General features: G+C 40.0%; 3 protein-coding genes across 3 annotated transcripts in view; 1 reads left to right on the top strand and 2 right to left on the bottom strand.

The window, feature by feature from the left end:
* Positions 1-16,024, bottom strand: part of LOC140837479 (histone acetyltransferase of the MYST family 1-like) — a 36,246-nt gene extending 20,222 nt beyond the window's left edge. Inside the window, 6 exon segments of the mRNA XM_073203649.1 lie at positions 7,020-7,067; positions 7,069-7,089; positions 7,347-7,556; positions 7,998-8,057; positions 8,238-8,326; positions 15,656-16,024. Coding sequence (XP_073059750.1) covers positions 7,020-7,067; positions 7,069-7,089; positions 7,347-7,556; positions 7,998-8,057; positions 8,238-8,326; positions 15,656-15,980 — 753 coding nt within the window. The 5' untranslated portion in view covers positions 15,981-16,024.
* Positions 10,473-12,330, top strand: LOC140837311 (uncharacterized). The gene is made up of 6 exons (XM_073203439.1): positions 10,473-11,085; positions 11,182-11,280; positions 11,486-11,584; positions 11,656-11,712; positions 11,781-11,956; positions 12,046-12,330. The coding sequence occupies exons 1-6, from the start codon at positions 10,644-10,646 to the stop codon at positions 12,328-12,330; spliced, it is 1,158 nt and encodes a 385-aa protein (XP_073059540.1). The 5' UTR covers positions 10,473-10,643.
* On the bottom strand, positions 12,349-15,649 carry LOC140837312 (uncharacterized). The gene is made up of 9 exons (XM_073203440.1): positions 15,285-15,649; positions 14,761-14,905; positions 13,932-14,102; positions 13,233-13,851; positions 13,038-13,136; positions 12,910-12,966; positions 12,733-12,831; positions 12,605-12,661; positions 12,349-12,536 (listed from the first exon to the last, which is right to left on the bottom strand). The coding sequence occupies exons 3-9, from the start codon at positions 14,100-14,102 to the stop codon at positions 12,349-12,351; spliced, it is 1,290 nt and encodes a 429-aa protein (XP_073059541.1). The 5' UTR covers positions 14,761-14,905; positions 15,285-15,649.
* Positions 16,025-21,968: the final 5,944 nt, after the last annotated feature.

Here is a 21,968-nt window from a genome sequence, read left to right on the forward strand (position 1 = left end):
ATGATCACTTCTCAGATAGTGAAGAGATTGGAGCTCCGGTTGCAGAAGTCTACGGTGCACGCAGATTTGATAGTGCTACCACTACCGGAGTTTGATATCATCTTAGGCAGGGACTGACTCTCTTCTTATGGAACAGTCATAGATTTTCGCCAGAGGTCAGTGACTGTCAGACCTCCCAGTGGGAAACCGTTTGTTTTTGAGGCAGCTAGACATCAGTAGTTCCCGCACGTCATTTCCTGCATGTGTGCAAGAAAACTTATCAGGAGAAGCTGCCAGGCGTTCTTAGCCATCAACGTGTCAGTGTCAGTGTCAGAGCCAGTCAGTCAGATACTGGAGGATGTGGATGTAGTCAGTGAGTTCTTCAGTGTGTTCTCTGACGACGTTGCAGGCATTCCACCAGACAGAAAGGTGGACTTCTCTATTGAGCTCATGCCGGGGACAGTGCCGATATCTAAGGTACCCTACCTTTTAGCGCCTGCAGAGATGAAGGAGCTCAAGGAACAGATTCAGGATCTGTTAGACAAGGGTTTCATTCGCCCTAGTTTTTCTCCCTGGGGCGCACCAGTTCTTTTTGTTAAGAAGAAAGATTGCAACATGCGACTGTGCATTGACTACAAAGAGCTGAACAGGGTCGCAGTCAAGAATAAGTATCCACTGTCGAGGATCGAGGATTTATTTGATCAGCTTCAGGGAGCCTCAGTGTTCTCCAAGATAGACCTTCGATCCGGATACCATTAGCTGAAGGTGAGGGAGACAGATGTACATAAGACAGCTTTCCGGACGCGTTACGGGCACTATGAGTTCTTAGTGATGCTCTTCGGTTTGACAAACGCGCTAGCGATCTTCATGGATCTCACGAATCGCGTGTTTCAGGCATTCTTGTATCAGTTCGTCATAGTATTCATTGACAATATTCTGATCTATTCGAAGAGCAGTGAGAAGCACAGTCATCATCTGAGGATAGTAGTGCAGACTCTACAGATAGATGACTATATGCCAAGTTCAGCAAGTGTGAGTTCTGGCTTGATAGAGTGGCATTCTTGGGCCACATTGTATTTCAGGATGGCATAGAGGTCGACCCCAGCAAAGTAGAGGCAGTCAGGGATTGGCCAATTCCGAAGAGCGGGACTAAGATCCGCAGTTTCTTGGGATTGGCAGGTTATTACAGGAAGTTTATCCAGGGCTTCTTTTCTATTGCGGTGCCTATGATCGCCCTGACGAAGAAGAACGCCAAGTTTATCTGGGGACCTGAGTGTCAGGAGAGTTTTGACAGACTGAAGCAGGCCTTGACCACAGCGCTAGTGCTAGCAATGCCCTCAAGGCAGGGAGAGTTTGTGGTCTATACAGATGCATCTCAGCTTGGGTTGGGCACAGTTCTGATGCAGCAGGACCGAGTGATAGCCTATGTGTCCAGACAGCTGAAGGTCCATGAGAAGAATTATCTGACTCATGACTTAGAGCTAGTGATATAGGTGGATTTTACGTACTTTTCATATTATGTTGCACATATCGTTTAGATTGCATGCATTTTGTGACATTTTGGCATATATTATGTTTTCTGGTTGCTCATAGGGTTCGTGGTTGAAAATGCAGGCAATTTGTGAATTAACTAAAGAAAAGTGGTCGAAGTGCGAAAGCTATCTGCCCGAGCGGATAATTGTGTGTGCCCAGGCGCCTGCAAGTTATGGAAAAAAAGATTATTTGCGCAAGCTATCCGCCGTCGATGAAAAAAATATTAGAGGATTTGCGCAATACATCCGCCCAGGGGGAAACTTATATGCGCTCGAGCGCATTTGAATTTTTGGAAAGATTCTTGGCCGATTTCTTCCCTTATTTCTGTGGGATGAGATGGAAAGGGAATTTTGGACGAATTGGAGGATTCAGACATTATTCAGAGCCAAGTAGGAAAGAAAAGGGGAGAAAAGCTTGGAGAAATGTTTGCGAGTTGAAATTTATCGAGATTCCAAGCATCGTTCTTCGCGTTTTTCGTCAAATCTAGTATTTCTAATTTAGACTTTATTGTTTAAACATTGTTTTGCTCCTTTTCACTATGAATTCTAGTAGCTACACTTTCGTATTTGATGAGAATAAGGGGATCCTACCCCGAACGTTGATTTAAGTAATTTATGTTTCGATTATCGATTTGTTCTTGAGTGTGCTACTGTTTTTCATTACGTTATTAAAGCATAGCTAACTTTAATAAGCATTTCATCTCGCAAGTGAGTTCGAGATAATAGCTTGGGATAGGAACGAGTAGCATAGTCCGTGGATCTACAATTTACATAGAAATATGGAATTTGATACATGTTGATAGTTATAGTCCTAAGGGTCGAAAGCTAGGGGATTTCATAGATAGGCATGAGGTTCAACTTTGATAAATAATTAAAGAAATTTAATTACTTCACTGAATAGAATTACTTTGGCATAGCTCGAGAGGGCGTGTTCAATTAATTAAAAAATCCTGTCAGAAGCGTAACTCACTCTCGAACGAATTAAGTAAATAACAAGGGGTAGGTGACTCGATATTCCCAACAAATTCATTTCTCATTCCAATTTTAATTAACCATTCTAGAGATTATATCTCATTATTTAATTCCTGAACCTTTTTTATTTGCATTTTTATTTAAACATAGTAGTAATAAACAATCATTCAAATTTCGTTGCTAAAGATTTAATAACTGAAAATAATAATTGTCAAATAGAGTCTCCAGTGGAACGATACTCGTACTCTAGTACATTATATTATAACTTGACATCGTGCACTTGCGATTATTTCGAGCTTGAATATTATTAATTTTGACAAAGAGTTTTACAGTCAAGAGTTTTACCGTGCAAGTTTTGCTCGATCAGCTAGCAGCAGTGGTATTTGCCCTGAAGAACTGGAGACACTATCTGTATAGGGAGAAGTACATGATTTTCATATATCATAAGAGCCTGAAATACTTCTTCACACAGAAGGAACTGAAAATGCGACAGAAGATATGGTTTGAGCTGGTGAAGAACTATGATTGTGACATTAGCTACCATCCGGGTAAGGCTAATGTAGTTGCAGACGCTCTGAGCAGGAAGCACGCAGTGTTTGCCCATCTGTCAGTACAGAGACCGCTACAGGCTGAGATTCAGAGATTTGAGTTGCAGTTTATGCTAGGAGCGAGGCCCCGAATCTTGCTACTCTGACGGTACAGCCGACTCTGAGATACAGAATCCGAGCAGGGCAGACTTCTGACGAGGAGTTACAGAAGTGGAGACAAAGGGATGAGGTTAAGGGCCAGAGACTGTATACAATTGTGGACGGCATAGACAGATATAGGGACCACCGTCTATGGGTTCCTGACAGTGATTCTCTTCGAGCAGATATCTTGAGTGAGGCCCACAGCACCCCGTACTCCATCCATCCAGGGAGTACGAAGATGTATAAGGATTTACAGACTTTGTATTGGTGGCCGGGCATTAAGCGAGATATTCTGCTCATTAAGCGAGATATTCTGCGATTCGTCTCCGAGTGTGACTTGTCAGCAGGTTAAGACAGAGCATCAGAGACCTGCAGAGAAGCTGAGACCACTCCCTATTCTCGAGTGGAAATGGGAGAATAATACTATGGACTTCGTGACAGGGCTTCCGAGGACTACTGGGGATACAACGCCATATGGGTGATTGTTGATGCTCACGAAATCAGCTCATTTCTTACCGATCAGAAAGACATTCACCATGACTCAGCATGCAGAGTTGTACATCAGACAGACGGTCAGTCAGAGAGAGTGATTTATTAATACCAACTCGAGCTTGCATGATCGACTTCCAGGGCAGCTGGGAGCCGAAGTTACCTCTTGTGGAGTTCACATACAACAACAGTTATCAGGCATCGATAGGTATGGCTCCATACGAGGCATTGTACGGGAGGAAGTGTAGGTCACCGGTTTATTGGGATGAGGTAGGGGAGCGAGCAGAGTTGGGTCCGGATATTGTCAGACAGACAGGAAATTTAGTGGCCAGGATTAGAGACAGAATGAGGACTGCACAGAGCCGTCAGAAGAGTTATGTTGATCAGAGGCAGCGAGACCTTGAGTTCGCAGTAGGGGATCATGTGTTCGTGAAGGTCGCACCGATGAAGGGTTTGATGAGGTTCGGGAAGAAGGGCAAGCTCAGCCGTAGATTCATCAACCCTTTGAGATCCTAGAGAGAGTTGGACACTCGCTTACAGAGTTGCTTCACCGCCGAATCTGGCGGAAGTTCATAATGTGTTCCACGTCTCTATGCTGCGTAAATACATGTCGAATCTTTCTCATGTGCTTAACTATGAGCCACTTCTGCTGACACCGCACTTGTCATTCGAAGAGAGACCCACTCAGATTTTGGACAGGCAAGAAAAGAGGCTCCGGAACAAGGTGATGCAGATGGTCAAGGTCAAGTGGCTAAATCATTCCGAGAAGGAAGCTACTTGAGAGACCGAGACCGAGATGAGGAGTCGCTACTCGGAGTTATTCGGTACGTTCTAAATTTCGAGTACGAAATTTTGTTTAAGGAGGGAGAGTTGTAAGGTCCAGGAATTTAATTCACATAACCTAAATGCATGCAATCTAGGATTTTTATTTTTAGTTATGTGTTTAATTATTTTTATGCATAATTCATGCATTAGGGTTTCTAGGAGCATTTCACGCTCGAACGAGGAACAGAGACCGGAGGATTTTCAGGAAAATTATTTTATTACATGATTTATTTTTATTAATTAAGATAAGGTGTTTTTAAGTGTATTTTTCGAAAATGGGATTTTACTGGTTATTTTTACCCGTAGGATTTTATTTTTAACGGTAAGCAAATTTTATCGAATCGGGGGACTTTTTGAGGGTTCATATAATATTTTCAAAATCTCTCCAACACGAAATATTTTTCGGAAGTGTGTTTGCTTTAATGGGCTTACTTTTAAGCTTATTGGGCTTAAATATATTTTTAAACCTTTAATAAACAAATAAGGGCCCATTAAACATTGAGTATATTTAATTAACAGTAACCCACTCCTTAACCTAAACCTAAATAATCTACACGGCCGACACCTCCCCCAGCTGCATTTTTCTCTCGGTTTCAGAGCACTTCTTCGAGGAAAGCTTCGGTGGTCATTTGTTTTTGCATAGAAAAATTCATCCGGGTTCCCTCACATCGTTTTTGCTCTCCAAGCATCTTAAGGCACGCATGTATTCTCCTTTTTGTATCATTCACGCCATATGTATGTTAAATGTGTGTTATATCATGTAAAAAGTTTCGATCCAACAGCTGCACACAACGATTTATCGGTTTTGCTTTGCTTATGCATTTTCAACTATCATCACTCACGTTTTTCTCATTTGTTGCAAGGGGCTGCGGTAGTTTCGTTGCTAGGGGACCGAGACTTGTCATGAGATAGGGGTTGTGGTGCTGGAGTCGAGACTTGAGGAGTTTGGGTTGTAGATCGTGAGTTGTGGCAAGGGCTCGGTTGGTGCAAATCGGGAGACAAGAATGGAGCCGATGGCTTGAGGGACGATCTTAGGCCTGAACCAGACCATATGGGGTCTGAGCCGTGGCTGAAGAAAGGCCTGAGGGCTGCTGGTACCACCCCTGGTACAGATCGGTCGTGTGGAAGAGGAGGGCCACGAGTTGGCATCCTTGCGGTGCTAGCGTGGGAACGCGGTTCCTCTTGTGCATGGGGCTGGTGGCTTGATTCTAATAGGTTCCTTAGGGTCTGGTCTAGGCCCATGATAGGCTGGTGCAGTCAGGGTAGGCTAGAGACGTGAGTTTTTGGGAAGATGAGGAAATAGAGTGCAAACGAGAAGGGGCGAAACATTTTGTAATGTTCTGGAATTTTCAGCCGTGGGTTCAGGGGGCCTGATGACATTGTTTTAGGAGCATTATAGTGTTTTTAGGTATGACAAAAAGTAGGGAAAGTTTTGGTTAGATTTCGGTTCAATTCAGATTAAAACAGGGACCTCGGTCCAAGTTTTTAAAACGAATCGATTAAGTTGTAATTGGGCTCGAGTTTACGTCTAGGTATGCTTTTAAAAAATGTTTTGGAACATTTTAAGGAGTTTGGTAAGCTTCGGGTAAATTTTAGAGATCCAGGGATAAAACGGTAATTTTTGGGTTTCAAGGGGCAGAATGGTCATTTTGCACCCGATGTGAGATTTTGATATTGACAGCATCCTGAGCACATATTTATGATATTTTAAATGTTTATGCATCATGGTCATGATTTTTAGGGAACTATGATAAATACGTTGCATGCTTGGTTTAAAGGAAAGGTTACGTATATGCATGTTTTATTAAATGGTTAATATGATGTTATTTTTTAAGGATGGGAATTAGTTCTGACCGATGATGTATATGTATACGATGATATGAGATATAATGAGCTGAGACCCGGGCTCAGTGGACGGGTAATGTTGTCGCTGATGTCTCCCGCCGCCCCGTGGTTACATGTAAATGGATCCATCGATAGAGCTGATACGAAAGTCACAACTAATGAATTGAATTCAATTAAAAAGAAAATATATATGTACTTGTTATTTATGGTACAGGTGTGTGCTATGTAAGTCCAGGAGGTCTTGGGTTCTAATTCTGGGATGGTAAAAGCTCCAGTGTCTGGGCTGGAGAAGTTTTATGAGTAATGACGCATGGGAAAACCAGTGAAGGAAAAGGCCCCAGAGGGAGCCCAAGATCGAGATAGCTCATGATCGTCACAACAACCATTAAATAATATTTGATGGCTTGCACAGTGAATTAGTGATGTTAACTTGGAATGAAAGAGTAAACCAAAGCTACATTTGCCTGGGATAGTAACAATGTCAACATAAAAAAAATGGGAGAAGGCTATTTGAGTAACTTAATCATATATACATTGAAAGATAAACTAAGAGATCATGCGAATGAAAACTTCAGAGTTAGTTAAAGAAAATTATGGGTAAACTATTAATCTGGAGACAAAGAGATAATGTAACCAATGAAATGATTATAAATTCTCAAAATAAAAAGTGAAGAATGCAATATCTTACCTCAAACATAGACAAGGTAGTATCTCGATAAATCTCATCACCTGGGGGGATGCTTGAGGTCACATTTCCTCTATAAGCGAAAGGGCAAATAAGATCAACACTGGGAATCACAGCTGAAGTTCAATAAAAACAAGTATATGATAGTAAAGCACATGAAATTATGAATAAAACAGTTGTTAGAAAAAGTACACGGCTTGAAACTCGACAAACTTGACTGACATCAATGCCAAAAATAGCATCATAATGGCATAGATAAAAGAATAAATAGCCAACATTTTGATCACCAAAATGCAATTACAGTCAAAATGAAAGCATGTCAGTGCTCACCATATGCCTTTGAAGTTGTTCTTTGCGCTTCATGAAATTTAGGCAAAACTCGCAAAAGTACAACTTGTTACAGTCATTGTATTCTGGTGGAAAGGGGGAGAAATACCAAGTCTCAATCTCGTATCTTCCAAGCTCAATCGTCGCAATATTTTTTACTTTAGTGAATTCCTCATGTTCACGCAAGCTAGCAGCATCAAGCTCCTCATGGCCCTGCAATTTTTTGAACACCACCTCGTGATCATCCATGCCAGCTCCGTTTGTATGTATTCTAGACTAACTATTATTTTACGCACTTTTGACTCCATATATAAAGCCTAAAACTAATACAAATGTAATGTTGGACTTTCACAATTCATCAACATTTGGTGATTTTCTAAATTCAGAGTACAAGGACATGCTTACTTTACAGGTTAAGCCATTTGTTCTAACATGTATTGTTTAACCTTGACTTCCCATCATTTTGCATATAAGTAACAAAAGAGGTATAGATGCATCAAATTTTGATCATGGTAAAGCTCACTGATATAATATAGTGTCTGTCCCATCCAAATTACAGCCTCATGCTGTCAGGCATGAATGTCAACATGTAATGACGTCCACAACAAATTATATGTGAACTAATTGGCTCAGAATCATATAAACAAGGAGCACCTCCACATGGGTTTCATCGATCTTGCGCTTTTGATGGCGAGTCATTTTCAAGCTTGTCACCTGAAATTGTCAAATGTGAGAATATTCCTAGGAGAAAGATGGAAAAACATGTGTTATATAGTGTAAAAGCAATCAAATTTAACTGAGAGAATACATGTTTCGATAATCAGAAAGAAGTGGCAAATTGAAATAGTCCTCAGAGAAGACAATGCAGAAAACCAAGGAGTAATATAACATTACCTTGTCCTCAACCTTTTCATCCACATCAGTTTCCACAGAATCAAGATCAAGGTGTTCACGCGTCACCCACTCGTCAAGTCTGCTGTTAACTGTCAGCCCATAGAAAATTCAATAAGTTATGTGATGTAACAAATTAATCATGCATAAACAATCACAAAGAAACCACATTGCACTCAGGCAACAAGCTTAGTGCTTTGACTCTTTCTATTGTGGATTTCAAACTCTTTGAGGATCCATCATTCAGCTGACTAATGACAGACATTTTTTTGTCGCGTTTTCTTACTAGCAGAAATTGTTAAAATTGTATCATAGTGAAAATAATGAAATGAACATTTAATTGGAAAAAATCACTGGCTATCATACGATCATCGTTTTGAAGCAATTTTTCATTAAAAACAAAAAAATGAATTTGGTAACAGAGTAAAGAATCTCTGGCTCTGTAGGAATAAGACATTTCATCAAGGAGACAAGGACATCAAAAGTTGGTTTTCCATCAAGGGGAAATTTAGGGAAAAGGGAGTCATCGATGACTTATTTAAAAAAAAGGATCCGGATGGTAATTTACGTAAATATCCTTGTATTTTAAGTTTAAAATTGATTAATCATTTTCACTCTCCTAAACATCTTCACTTCACTGTAAACCCTACGCACTCGTTTCGACTCTCTTGCCCTCGTTTTCTCGTCGACTCGCAGCTGAATCGACGAAATCTTTCTTCAACATTTTTCTTTGCAAGGCATCCGAGAAATGGCCGACCAAAATATGGTATGTTCACTTTTATTTTGTCATTTCATTGTTCGTGCGTGTGTTGAGGAAGAAATGGTGGAATCGTCGTGTTGAGGGAGAAAGGGTACGTGTGTGTTGTGTTGTTGCGCTTGGTCGACCACCACTTGGTCGACAAAGCGTGTCGACCAACCCACACTTTGTCCACCGAGCAACGGTCGACCAATCGTGGGTTGGTCGACCAATCGTGGGTTTGTCGACCAAGAAGCTTTGGTAGATGAAGAAGCTATGGTCGACCAAGCGTGGTTTGGTCAACCCACTGTTGGTCGACCAAGCGTGGGTTGGTCGACCAACACACTTCTTCTCTTGGTCGACCAAGCGTGGGTTGGTCGACCAACGCTTGCTGTTCAATGTAACATTAATTTTTATTCTAATATATTTGTATTTGTGACAGGTATATTTGGCCAGAAAACTAGACAGGGATGCAATTTTTCACTGCAAGCTGACACTCGAATCAAGATATAAAGAGGTTTCGGAGAAGATTGTTCACTACCTCAACAACGACGAGAGAGTCTTTTTTTTGGAGCCCTCTCCTTTTGGTAATTTGGTTAGGTATCATAGAGATTTAAATATTTCTAGTCAAATTATGTGGTATTTGATGAGTAATCAGATAGTTGACACGGGTAGTGATGAGTTTTGGATGGTGCTGCGCAAGAGTCCGGTTAGATTTTCTTTGTTAAAGTATTGTTTAATAACCGACCTCGATTGCGGTACAGAGCATGTAGATGTACCAGAGGGAGGTGTCTTTGTCTCCAGACACTTTGGCGGTAAGTCTGAGATTGTTTTGAGTGAATTGGAGGCAAAGATGAGTGTTCAAGTGCAGAATGAGACTGGTGTAGACGTGGAGAAGTTAAAGATGGCTAGTCTTTACTTCTGTTGTTTTGTGTTCGGTGAGGGGACTAGGAAAAAACGAATAAGATCAACCCTAAATACCTGAGGTTTATAGATGATTTGGATAGGTTTAACAGCTATCCGTGGGGTCGAGTAGCCTTTCGTGATGCGGTCCGATGTTTGGAAGAAGGACCTTTTAGGGCGATATAATTACCTTACCGAGGCACAGGGTCGGAAAGAAGTTGATGACAGCTTCGTTGTCGGTGGTTTTGTGTTGCCTCTGCAGATATATAATTTCTTGAATGTTATAACTAGATTTGTTATATTTATTCCTACTAATAACATTATTCTAAATTTATGTTACATATGCTCGCTTATGAATATTATCCGAGCGTGGCACAAAAGTTTGCAAGGAGAAAAGACGTGGACGGTTTGATGTTGCCCAGGATGTTTCAGTGGGTGACTAAGACGTGGTCGTCAAACCGTGCCCCAACTGCTGGTGATGTCACTGCAGCATTTGGTGATTGTGCTATAGATGTAAGCAATATGAATTGATTTGATATAATAAATATGTACTTAATTTTTAATTAATATGATACGTTATGAATTAAATGTAAGATTGTCTTGGATGTTTGACTCCTACTCCCGAGGAGCTCGTTTCAGCATATTATACGACCAGGGATTTTGTTGATTCTGCGCCCGATGCGGTCACTACTCGGGTACTCGAGCTCTGGAGGCAGGGTCAGACAGTCATATGTAGCGAGCACCTTCTGGAGTCTCCCTCAGTCCATCACATGCATTTTGCACATTCAACTCCCTCTGTCCAGCACACGCCTTCTGCCCATGCATCTCCTGACGTTTCCGGCACCCGTCCTGGTGTTCTCAATAGATCCAGATCTAGCACCAGTTCTCCTATGCGTACGGGTCCTAGAGTCCACTTTGGACTCAATCCTTCCCGCCGCCCATCACCGTTGGAGCATCGTTTCGAGCGGCGACTGACTGCGTTGGAGGATTCCGTTACGTCCATGCATGTTAGGATGTCTGCAGAATTTCTTGACATCAGAGCGTCTATCAGGAGTATAAATCAAGCTCTAGTTGACTTGAAATCGAGTTTGACTGAACAGATTAGAGCTGGTTTTGCTGAGATGAGGTCTAACATGCCAGTGCAGCAGGACAATGATTATAGCATAACCTATACCAGAGGACGGAAGAGGAAAGCATCCGAGGCAGATTTTGGTTAGTTAATTTTATTAATTATATTTATGTTTATATAATATAATGATTTACTACAATTCTCATCATTATTTTAATTTGTTTAATGTGCGCTTTTAGGTGTGGATGATAATCTGGCCAGGGAAATTGGCAGTACTAGCCAAACACTACATATATTTGAGCCTAACCTTCCGGTCATTACAGAGGAGTCCTCAGAAGGTGAGTTAATGCACTTTTTTTATTTGATATTTATGTATAGTATATTAAACAACAAACTTTTTATTTTTAGATATTCAAGTTACTTCGGATTCGTGAAAGTCAGGTGGCGAGGCGACCACGTCGAGAGGTTATTACAGTAAACTTTGTCTATTCATATTTGCATTAAAGTTGTTATTATTTTGATTTGTTGAATGTACGATGTTAGGTGTGGCTGATAATTTGGGTAGGGAAATTGGCAGTAGTAGCCAAACCCAACAGATATTTGAGCCTAACCTTCAAGCCATTCCAGAGGAGTCCGCAGGAGGTGAGGTAATGCACATTTTTTATATTTATATTTATGTATAGTATATTAAACAATATACTTTATGTTTTTAGATATTAAAGTGACTCCAGATGCGCGTATGTCAGGAGGCGAGGCGACCACGTCGAGAGGTTATTAAACTATATCTTGTTCATTATTCATATTTGCATTAAAGTTGTTACGATTGATCATTTTATAGATGCCGGTGTGAGGTCACTTGGGGAGACCGTGACACTGAAGGTAAACAACTCGCTTGCGCGAGTTAGGGCCTCGATGCTCGACCGTTCGCCCAGTAGGATTCGAGGTTTTTACGCCGAATATGAGAAGTCGTTCTACGGGCTCATGGCTATCGCAAACTCGCGTGTCACTTTCTTTGTAAGCTTTTAAATAATTATGTTATAAAGTTTAAATTTGTAGAAAACTTCTTTTAAAACATTGAAAACCTTTTGTTATATTGAATTCAGCACATCGGCGAAGCTCTCCGTGGATTGCTTGAGATGCAGATCCGACATCCTGAAGTGATGTCGGCAGATGATTCGTTGATGGACAGACATTTCTATGGTGCGACCTCAGTTTTGGCCGAAGCTAAAGATATCGATTTCAACATAAATCTGGCACCGATTGTGAGAAAAGTCAAAGGTGATGTCGGATCTGCATCTCAAGCAATCCACGGAGAGCTTCGCCAATGTGCTGAATTCAATATAACAAAAGGTTTTCAAAGTTTTAAAAAAAAATTTCTACAAATTTAAACTTTATAACATATTTATTTAAAAGCTTACAAATAAAGTGACACGCGAGTTTGCGATATCCATGGGCCCGTAGAACGACTTCTCATATTCGGCGTAAAAACCTCGAATCCTACTGGGCGAACGGTCGAGCATCGAGGCCCTAACTCGCGCAAGCGAGTTGTTTACCTTCAGTGTCACGGTCTCCCCAAGTGACCTCACACCGGCATCTATAAAATGATCAATTGTAACAACTTTAATACAAATATGAACAATAAACAAGATATATTTTAATAACCTCTCGACGTGGTCGCCTCGCCTCCTGACATACGCGCATCTGGAGTCACTTTAATATCTAAAAACATAAAGTATATTGTTTAATATACTATACATAAATATAAATATAAAAAATGTGCATTATCTCACCTCCTGCGGACTCCTCTGGAATGGCTTGAAGGTTAGGCTCAAATATCTGTTGGGTTTGGCTACTACTGCCAATTTCCCTACACAAATTATCAGTCAGACCTAACATCGTATATTCAACAAATCAAAATAATAACAACTTTAATGCAAATATGAATAGACAAAGTTTACTGTAATAACCTCTCGACGTGGTCGCCTCGCCACCTGACTTACACGAATCGGGAGTAACTTGAATATCTAAAAATAAAAAGTTTGTTGTTTAATATACTATACATAAATATCAAATAAAAAAAAATGCATTAACTCACCTTCTGAGGACTCCTCTGTAATGACCGGAAGGTTAGGCTCAAATTTATGTAGTGTTTGGCTAGTACTGCCAATTTCCCTGGCCAGATTATCATCCACACCTAAAAGCGCACATTAAACAGATTAAAATAATTATGAGAATTGTAGTAAATCATTATATTATATAAACATAAATATAATTAATAAAATTAACTAACCAAAATCTGCCTCGGATGCTTTCCTCTTCCGCCCTCTAGTATAGGTTATGCTATAATCATTGTCCTGCTGCACTGGCATGTTAGACCTCATCTCAGCAAAACAAGCTCTAATCTGTTCAGTCAAACTCGATTTCAAGTCAACTAGAGCTTGATTTATACTCCTGATAGACGCTCTGATGTCAAGAAATTCTGCAGACATCCTAACATGCATGGACGTAACGGAATCCTCCAACGCAGTCAGTCGCCGCTCGAAACGATGCTCCAACGGAGATGGGCGACGGGAAGGATTGAGTCCAAAGTGGACTCTAGGACCCGTACGCATAGGAGAACTGGTGCTAGATCTGGATCTATTGAGATCACCAGGACGGGTGCCGAAAACGTCAGGAGATGCATGGGCAGAAGGCGTGTGCTGGACAGAGGGAGTTGAATGTGCAGAATGCATGTGATGGACTGAGGGAGACTCCAGAGGGTGCTCGCTACATATGACTGTCTGACCCTGCCTCCAGAGCTCGAGTACCCGAATGGTGACCGCATCGGGCGCAGAATCAACAAAATCCACGGTCGTATGATATGCTGAAACGAGCTCCTCGGGAGTAGGAGTCAAACATCCAAGACAATCCTACATTTAATTCATAACGTATCATATTAATTAAAAATTAAGTACATATTTATTATTTCAAATCAATTCATATTACTTACATCTATAGCACAATCACCAAATGCTGCAGTGACATCACCAGCCGTTGGGGCACGGTTTGACGACCACGTGTTAGTCACCCACTGAAACATCCTGGGCAACATCAAACCGTCCACATCTTTTCTCCTTGCAAACTTTTGTGCCACGCTCGGATAATATTCATAAGCGAGCATCTGTAACATAAATTTAGAACAATATTATTAGTAGGAATAAAGATAACAAATCCAGTTTTAACATTCAAGAAATTATATATCTGCAGAGGCAGCACAAAACCACCGACAAAGAAGCTGCCATCAACTTCTTTTTGACCCTGTGCCTCGGTAAGGTAATTATATCGCCCTAAAAAGTCCTTCTTCCAAACATCGGACCACATCACGAAAGGCTACTCGACCCCACGGATAGCTGTTAAACCTATCCAAATCATCTATAAGCCTCAGGTATTTAGGGTCGATCTTATTCGTTTTTTTCCTAGTGCCCTCACCGAACACAAAACAACAGAAGTAAAGACTAGCCATCTTTAACTTCTCCACGTCTATATCAGTCTCATTATGTACTTGAACACTCATCTTTGCCTCCAATTCACTCAAAACAATCTCAAACATACCGCCAAAGTGTCAGGAGACAAAGACACCTCCCTCTGGTACATCTAAATGTTCTGTACCGCAATCGAGGTCGGTATTAAACAATACTTTAACAAAGAAAATCTAACCGGCCTCTTGCGCATCACCATCCAAAACTCATCACTACCCGTGTCAACTATCTGATTACTCATCAAATACCACATAATTTGACTAGAAATATTTAAATCTCTATGATACCTAACCAAATTACCAAAAGGAGAGTGCTCCAAAAAAAACACTCTCTCGTCGTTGTTGAGGTAGTGAACAATCTTCTCCGAAACCTCTTTATATCTTGATTCGAGTGTCAGCTTGCAGCGAAAAATTACATCCCTGCCTAGTTTTCTGGCCAAATATACCTGTCACAAATACAGATATATTAGAATAAAAATTAATGTTACATTGAACAGCAAGCGTTGGTCGGTTGGTCGACCAAGAAGCGCCGGTCGACCAACAGTGGGTTGACCAAACCACGCTTGGTCGACCATAGCTTCTTCATCTACCAAAGCTTCTTGGTCGACAAACCCACGATTGGTCGACCGCTACTCGGTGGACAAAGTGTGGGTTGGTTGGTCGACCATGCTTTGTCGACCAAGTGGTGGTCACCAAACCACGCTTGGTCGACCAAGCGCAACAACACAACACACACGCACCCTTTCTTCCTCAACACGACGATTCCACCATTTCTTCCTCAACACACGCACGAACAATGAAATGACAAAATAAAAGTGAACATACCATATTTTGGTCGGCCATTTCTCGGATGCCTCGCAAAGAAAAATGTTGAAGAAAGGTTTCGTCGATTCAGCTGCGCGGATTAAGTCGACGAGAAAACGAGGGCAAGAGAATCGAAGCGAGTGCGTAGGGTTTACAGTGAAGTGAAGATGTTTAGGAGAGTGAAAATGATTAATCAATTTTAAACATAAAATACAAGGATATTTACATAAATTACCATCCGAATCTTTTTTTTAAATAAGTCACCGATGACTCTCTTCTCCCTAAATCTCCCGCACTCGGATGCTCATTTTCCTCACAACCCAAATCTAAAAACCTGTTTTCATAAAAAATTAGAACAAATGAGAAATAATATTAATTAAACTACTTCTCACATTCGGTGTAGTGGACGTAGTATTCATAATAGTTGGGATCACCACCAAGAAGCTTGCGACGCTCGATGACCTTCACAGGATGGTACTTTCCGTCACGCCAACGGCAATTCACGCGAGTGCCCACCTCCAAGGGCATAATCGTCATTCTCCTCTTCCGATACGAGTCGGTCACAGACTGAGCCCCGCCGTAATCAACCGCGGCGTGTGGCGGACGAACGTCTGCTCCTTCTTCGATATCAGGCCCTTTCTCAAAGGAAGCGACGCTGCCGTTCCTGGCGGCGGAGGTCCCACCGTTTATCGGTGCATTTAGCGTAACAGAAACCATTGTGCACGAAGTAGATTCAATCGGAAGGAGTGGACTAGTTTTTACATCTTTTATATATATATATATATATATATATATATATATTATTTATATTTATTATTATTCTTTTTTTTTTTTTTTTTTTTTTTTGCTTTCGATTTTTTAAATCTCACTTGTGTCTTTTTCATTAATTTCTTTTTTCTATTTATTTTCTAAATTCATATATCAAAATTACAATCTAATTTCTCACTATTTATTATAATTATATTTTGGTCATCATTTAAATATAAACCAGATGAATTATAAAAATATTGTGTACGTCGATGCACTAATATTATATAAATAATTTATCAACTAGAGGACACCAAATTTTGTTTCACAAATTAATCTTACACCAACATTTTTCTCAAAATTATCACAACTTATTTTTAGTATTAATTCTCTCCTATTGCACTAGATCCTCACTAATTTTTATCAACTATTATTTAATTGTTAAATATAAAATTAAGTATTTAATAAAATTTAAAAAATATTATATAAATTATGATTATAATTTTACACACGTTAAAAATTTAAAATGTCTTATGTTGCTCTCATACTCCACCCAATTACGCAAAAATTCCCCTTCACACTAAACGTCTTCATGCTCATCTCCTAAAATGCACTCTTCAAACGATTAACATGATTGCTTTCAAAATCAAAAATTCGTATCCATCCTTCACTCGTCAAACTGTCGCCTACTTCCTTTTAACAGTAGAAGAATCTTACTTTAACATCATAATGGTCAACAATCAACATCTTCCCATTAAAAAAAAAATAGTACAATTCTCATCTTACATATGAAACTTAATCTATCGTGGAATGGCGTTTGAGGTGGCAAATGTGTAGGCCCTTTTCATTCCATCCTAATGTCTATTTTAATGTCAAAATATTGGGTTGAATTATCTAAAGTTGGGATTGTTAGAGTAGATGTTCTATAAGACAACTACTGACTAGAGAAATTATTGACTCAGATGTAATAAACAATCTTTATTTTAATATAATTCATTATTTCATTGTTTATTATTTCTTTATATGTATACTCATGTGATCAACATAGATAAAGACTTTGATTATACTTTAATACAAATTAATCGTAATTCGATGTTGAAACTCATTTGTAAACATGTATAATCTAAATTCGTATCATAATTCGATGTTGAAACTCATTTGTAAACACTGTATAATCTAAATTCGTTCCTAGACGATTCAGCCGCCTAAAACATGGATAAAGGTCGCTTGAGCTCGAGACTACCATATGTGATGTTGTGTACCGGGTTTCTTGGTAATAGCATAGAGATGTTCAAACATGCAGATGAATAGTCATATGATGATTATACCAAACTACCTTCCATCGGACTTTTCAAGTGGTTATCATTTATCGAGAGGATAACCCCGTGGTTATAATTGTGCATCATTAGTCCTTATGACCCGAGACAACACTGAAGCTATATATGCTAGGGCTGTGCTTTGACTCGTTTACCGACCCAGGAGGGTCATCAGGTGGCGAGATTGGGTACGGTTGTGGCACATGTAGGAGTCAGTGCATTATAGTCGGGAATTCACCGCTCACCTACGGGTGTGGATATCCTATGTGATCTGATGAAATAACATTGCATGGAATCTCTGGCCAGAGTATGAGATTTACGTTAGAGAAGGAGTTCTCCAATTATACAAGTGATGCCACTATTTATTCTCAAATATGTGTCACATAGTTATCGAATTATTATATAACCCTCGATGAACCAATGATTGCTGATTCGATCAGGATATATAAGATGAAGGGACCGTATTGTACGTTAATCATATGTGACTGGTTCTTCCAGGCACTATCAGTGATACCTAGGGAATCATGGGGTGATTCTACTTGTAGTGACCTGTTCCAGAATCACCTACTAATCAGAACTTAAGCATGCAAAATTATCATTTAAAACTGAATCAGGTAAACAGCGGAAAAACAGTAATACAACCCAATCGAATCTGTAAGTACAAAATACTTAAACAACCAGATCGAACTAAATACCAAAAACAAAATACCAACAACTACAGGTCAACCTCTGCCAGCTCCCTGTCCACTCCCTCCTGGACCGTCCATCCTGAGACCTGCCCCATCGAATAGGGTGTCCAAAACAGAGATAAACCGAGGACGTGAGCATAAAACGCTCAGCACCGAAAGCATGAGTATACAAGACTATGACATGCATGTATGCAAAATGTACTGGATACCAGGATCTGGGTATAACGAAATACTGCTCAGGTAAATGACGTCAAGGTATGTAGCACTCTGCGCCGTCACACCAGGAGGTGGCTCCCATACCAAAATAAACCTGTGGATATACCGGTGACCTGACCACCGTCGGCCAACGGGGTCCAACCATCCACAACAAACGAGGGCTGAGCACCCTCTCAACAGGCTATCTCAAAGATAATCAGGCTCAACATGATTATGCAAATGCCGCATAATAAACCATGCATCATATGACAGATAATAATGCAACATATAAACATGCAACACATAGTAAAGCATACTCAATCCTGCTATCTCGGATAGTACTTTCGTACCTCAAACCAGTAGATCCTAGCAATCAGTCCTAGAATCAAGTCTGCGTCCGTAGTCAGCCCACTGATGCCGCTAGCTCCCAACTAGAGCACAGCTCCGCTACAAAACCAGTAGCTCCCCGCTAGTGCCTAAACCTCGGGAAAAGACTAGAAACCCATCAGAAACGACTAAAACGCTCTGGAACACTCGGAATTGGCGAGTAAAAAGTGAGGCCTCGCGCCTCTATTTATAGACAACGATCGGACGATCCGATCCACTTCGGACGATCCGATCCACTGTACACTTCGGACTTTCCGAACCCTTATCGGACGATCCGAACCCTGCATGTCTTCCACGTGTCCAGACACCTGTCTTCGGACGATCCGAACCCTGATCGGACGATCCGAACTCTGCATGTCTTCCACGTGTCCAGCCACCTGTCTTCGGACGATTCGAACCCTCTTCGGACGATCCGAACCCGCTTCGGACGATCCGAACTCTGTTCGGTCCTTCCGATCCCACCGAAATATATTTAATCCAATAATTAACTCAAATTAGGCATCGGGATACTACACTACTAGACGCTCTTACCATGATTCGATGGGTTTAATCAGAAATATGATTTTTAACATTCTCATGATCAATTGTTGATACATAGAATGGTGCCATTAGGGTAAACCCGAATAAAGGATTATGTCCTGAATCACAAGAAGTTGTGAACTCACGGCTAGCTGTATCCCTGAACCATTGAGGGTCAAACAAGCACTCGATAATTTATTCACGTTGAGGGAATAAATTCAAGAATTTGAATTTATATTATGATATAGTAAATTCAAGGAGCTGAATTTATGATAATTAAATTTTGAGAAAATAAATTCAAGGAATTGAATTTATGAGATAGTAAATTCAAGAATTTGAATTTATGAATTTATAAAATTTGGAAAGAATGAATTCAATGAGTTGAATTTATAAAATTTGAGAATTTAATTTATTAAACTCAAAAGTTAAGTTTATTGAATTTTAAATTTTGGAGGTGATAAATTCAAGGAGTTGAATTTATAATTTAAATATTAAATCCAAATGTTAACTTTATAATGGATTTTAATTAAATGTAATGGGTGTATGTATTATGAGCTTGTGGGAGTACAAGACCAACATACAAATTATTAAGGTTCTTAATTGGACTTTAAAAGATTAATTAAAGGGGAAATTGCATATACTACCCTCGTGATATCCCGAGTTGGCATAAATCTCCTCGTGTAAAATATATCATCTAAAAACTCCCTGTTTTTTTAAATGTCCAGCTCACGCATGCCAACCATGCTTTTAGTCAAACAAAATTTGTTTATTGTCCAAAATGCCCCTCCTTAAATAATAAGCTCAATTATTTCATTTTCATTTTTGCTGTGTTAGAATCCGATGAAGCTTTTGCCCTAACCTTCTCGAAATCATGCGTTGGAGCTGGGTGGTGTTTTCGTCGGTTATCTCAGTAAGTTAATGTTTTTTCTTTACAGCATAGAGACATCATGGAATCGACAGTTAGGATTGAGTTGTGGCATGGTGGGAAATTTGATGAGCAGCGCAACAACATATACAGAGGTGGTAAGAAATTTGTTATTCCAGATGTTGATCTTGATAGGTTTTGCCTCGATGACTTGTTTGATATGTTAAAAGCGGCTGGAGGACAACAAATGAATGCGCATTTTTTCTTTCAATTGCCGAAAAATGCATTTACCACTGAAATGGTGCAGATTGTTGGTGATGCAGAGATCCGCACGATGTGTGATTGCTTTAGGAATCAAAGTGCTATAACATTGTGGTCACAAGAAAATTATTTCACTCCACTGAAAGATGCAAATATTGGTGTTGGAAGTAATCCAAGTGATGATACAAAGGCTGGACCACAAGTACTGAATGCAACTGATGATAATGAAGGTGGGACAAGTGAGTCATTTGGGAGTGACCCGATAGATGATAATCACATTGGACTTGATGATGTTTCAATTGGAGATGATGAAGACTCATTAGATGGTAGCTTTCATGAATCTGATGAGGATGTGGATTCAGAATCTTCTACAGAGAATGATGAAGGAGATGAAAAGGCCACAGAGTTTTGGTATAGCGACATTGAGGTAGAGGATGAACTTATTAGTTTGGCAAGTTCTGATGATGAGGATTCTTGTCGAAAACATCATTTCTTCTCTGACAGAATGAACATGAAAAGGTTTGAACTGGTAGTGGGTATGAAATTCAAAGATGTGCACGAATTTAGAAGTGTTCTTGTTGATTGGACTGTGAGATCTGGAGTGGAGCTAGTGTTTAAAAAGAATGAGAAAAGTAGGGTTACTGCAGTGTGCAAAGCCGGATGTGAATGGAGATTGCATGCCAGTTTGGTAATGGGAGGGCCAACATTTCAGGTAAAAACTCTTTCTGGAAAACATACATGTGTTAGGGCCAGTAGCAACAACTTGGCGACGTATAAATATTTGTCTAAAAGAATTGAAATGATTGTGTGCGAGAATCCTACAATTCCAGTGGAGAAGCTTAAAAGAGTTATAAGAAGAAAATGTAATGTAGATGTGAGCAAATATAAAGCATACAGGGCCAAGAAAGCTGCTCTAGAAAAACTTAAAGGAAAGTTTAAAGATCAATATCTTAAACTTTGGGATTACTGTGAGACCGTTAGGAAATATAACCCAGGTAGCAAGATTTTAGTAAAAAGGGATCACTCATTTTCTGTGCCTACATTTCAAAGAATGTATTTTAGTCTTCAAGCATTGAAGTCTGGGTTTTTAGCTGGTTGTCGACCTGTTATAGGTCTTGATGGATGTTTTTTGAAAACAAATTACGGTGGACAACTTTTAGTAGCTATTGGCAGAGATGGAAATGAAAATTTTTTCCCAATAGCAATGGCAGTGGTGCAAGTGGAGAATTTTGATAATTGGAGATGGTTCATCAATGAGTTGTTGGAAGACATCGGATTCGAGAGATGGACATTCATCAGTGACAGACAAAAAGGGCTGTTAGAGGCGCTTAATGAGCTTGCACCAGAGTGTGAACATAGATTTTGTGTACGCCATTTGTACCAAAATTTTGCAAGGAAGCATCCTGGTTTAGAATTGAAAGGAATGTTGTGGGCAGCCGCAAGTACAACAAACAAGAATGAGTTTGCTATGTGGATGAAAAGAATAGAAGCAGCTGATAGAAAGACTTCTCCAGATCATGAGACTGCGGCTGAATGGTTGAACAAAATCCCACCTGCTCATTGGACCAGGTCTCATTTCCTTCTTTCTTCATTTTCTGATGTTATTGTTAATAACATGACTGAATCTTTTAATAGCTACATTTTGGAGGCAAGAGATATGCCCATAATCTCTATGTTTGAATGGATTAGAACCAAATTAATGACAAGAATTCAGGTGAAGAGGGAG

The sequence above is a fragment of the Primulina eburnea genome, chromosome 7, assembly GCF_022965805.1.
Source record: "Primulina eburnea isolate SZY01 chromosome 7, ASM2296580v1, whole genome shotgun sequence".
NCBI classification, from domain to species: Eukaryota; Viridiplantae; Streptophyta; class Magnoliopsida; order Lamiales; family Gesneriaceae; genus Primulina; species Primulina eburnea.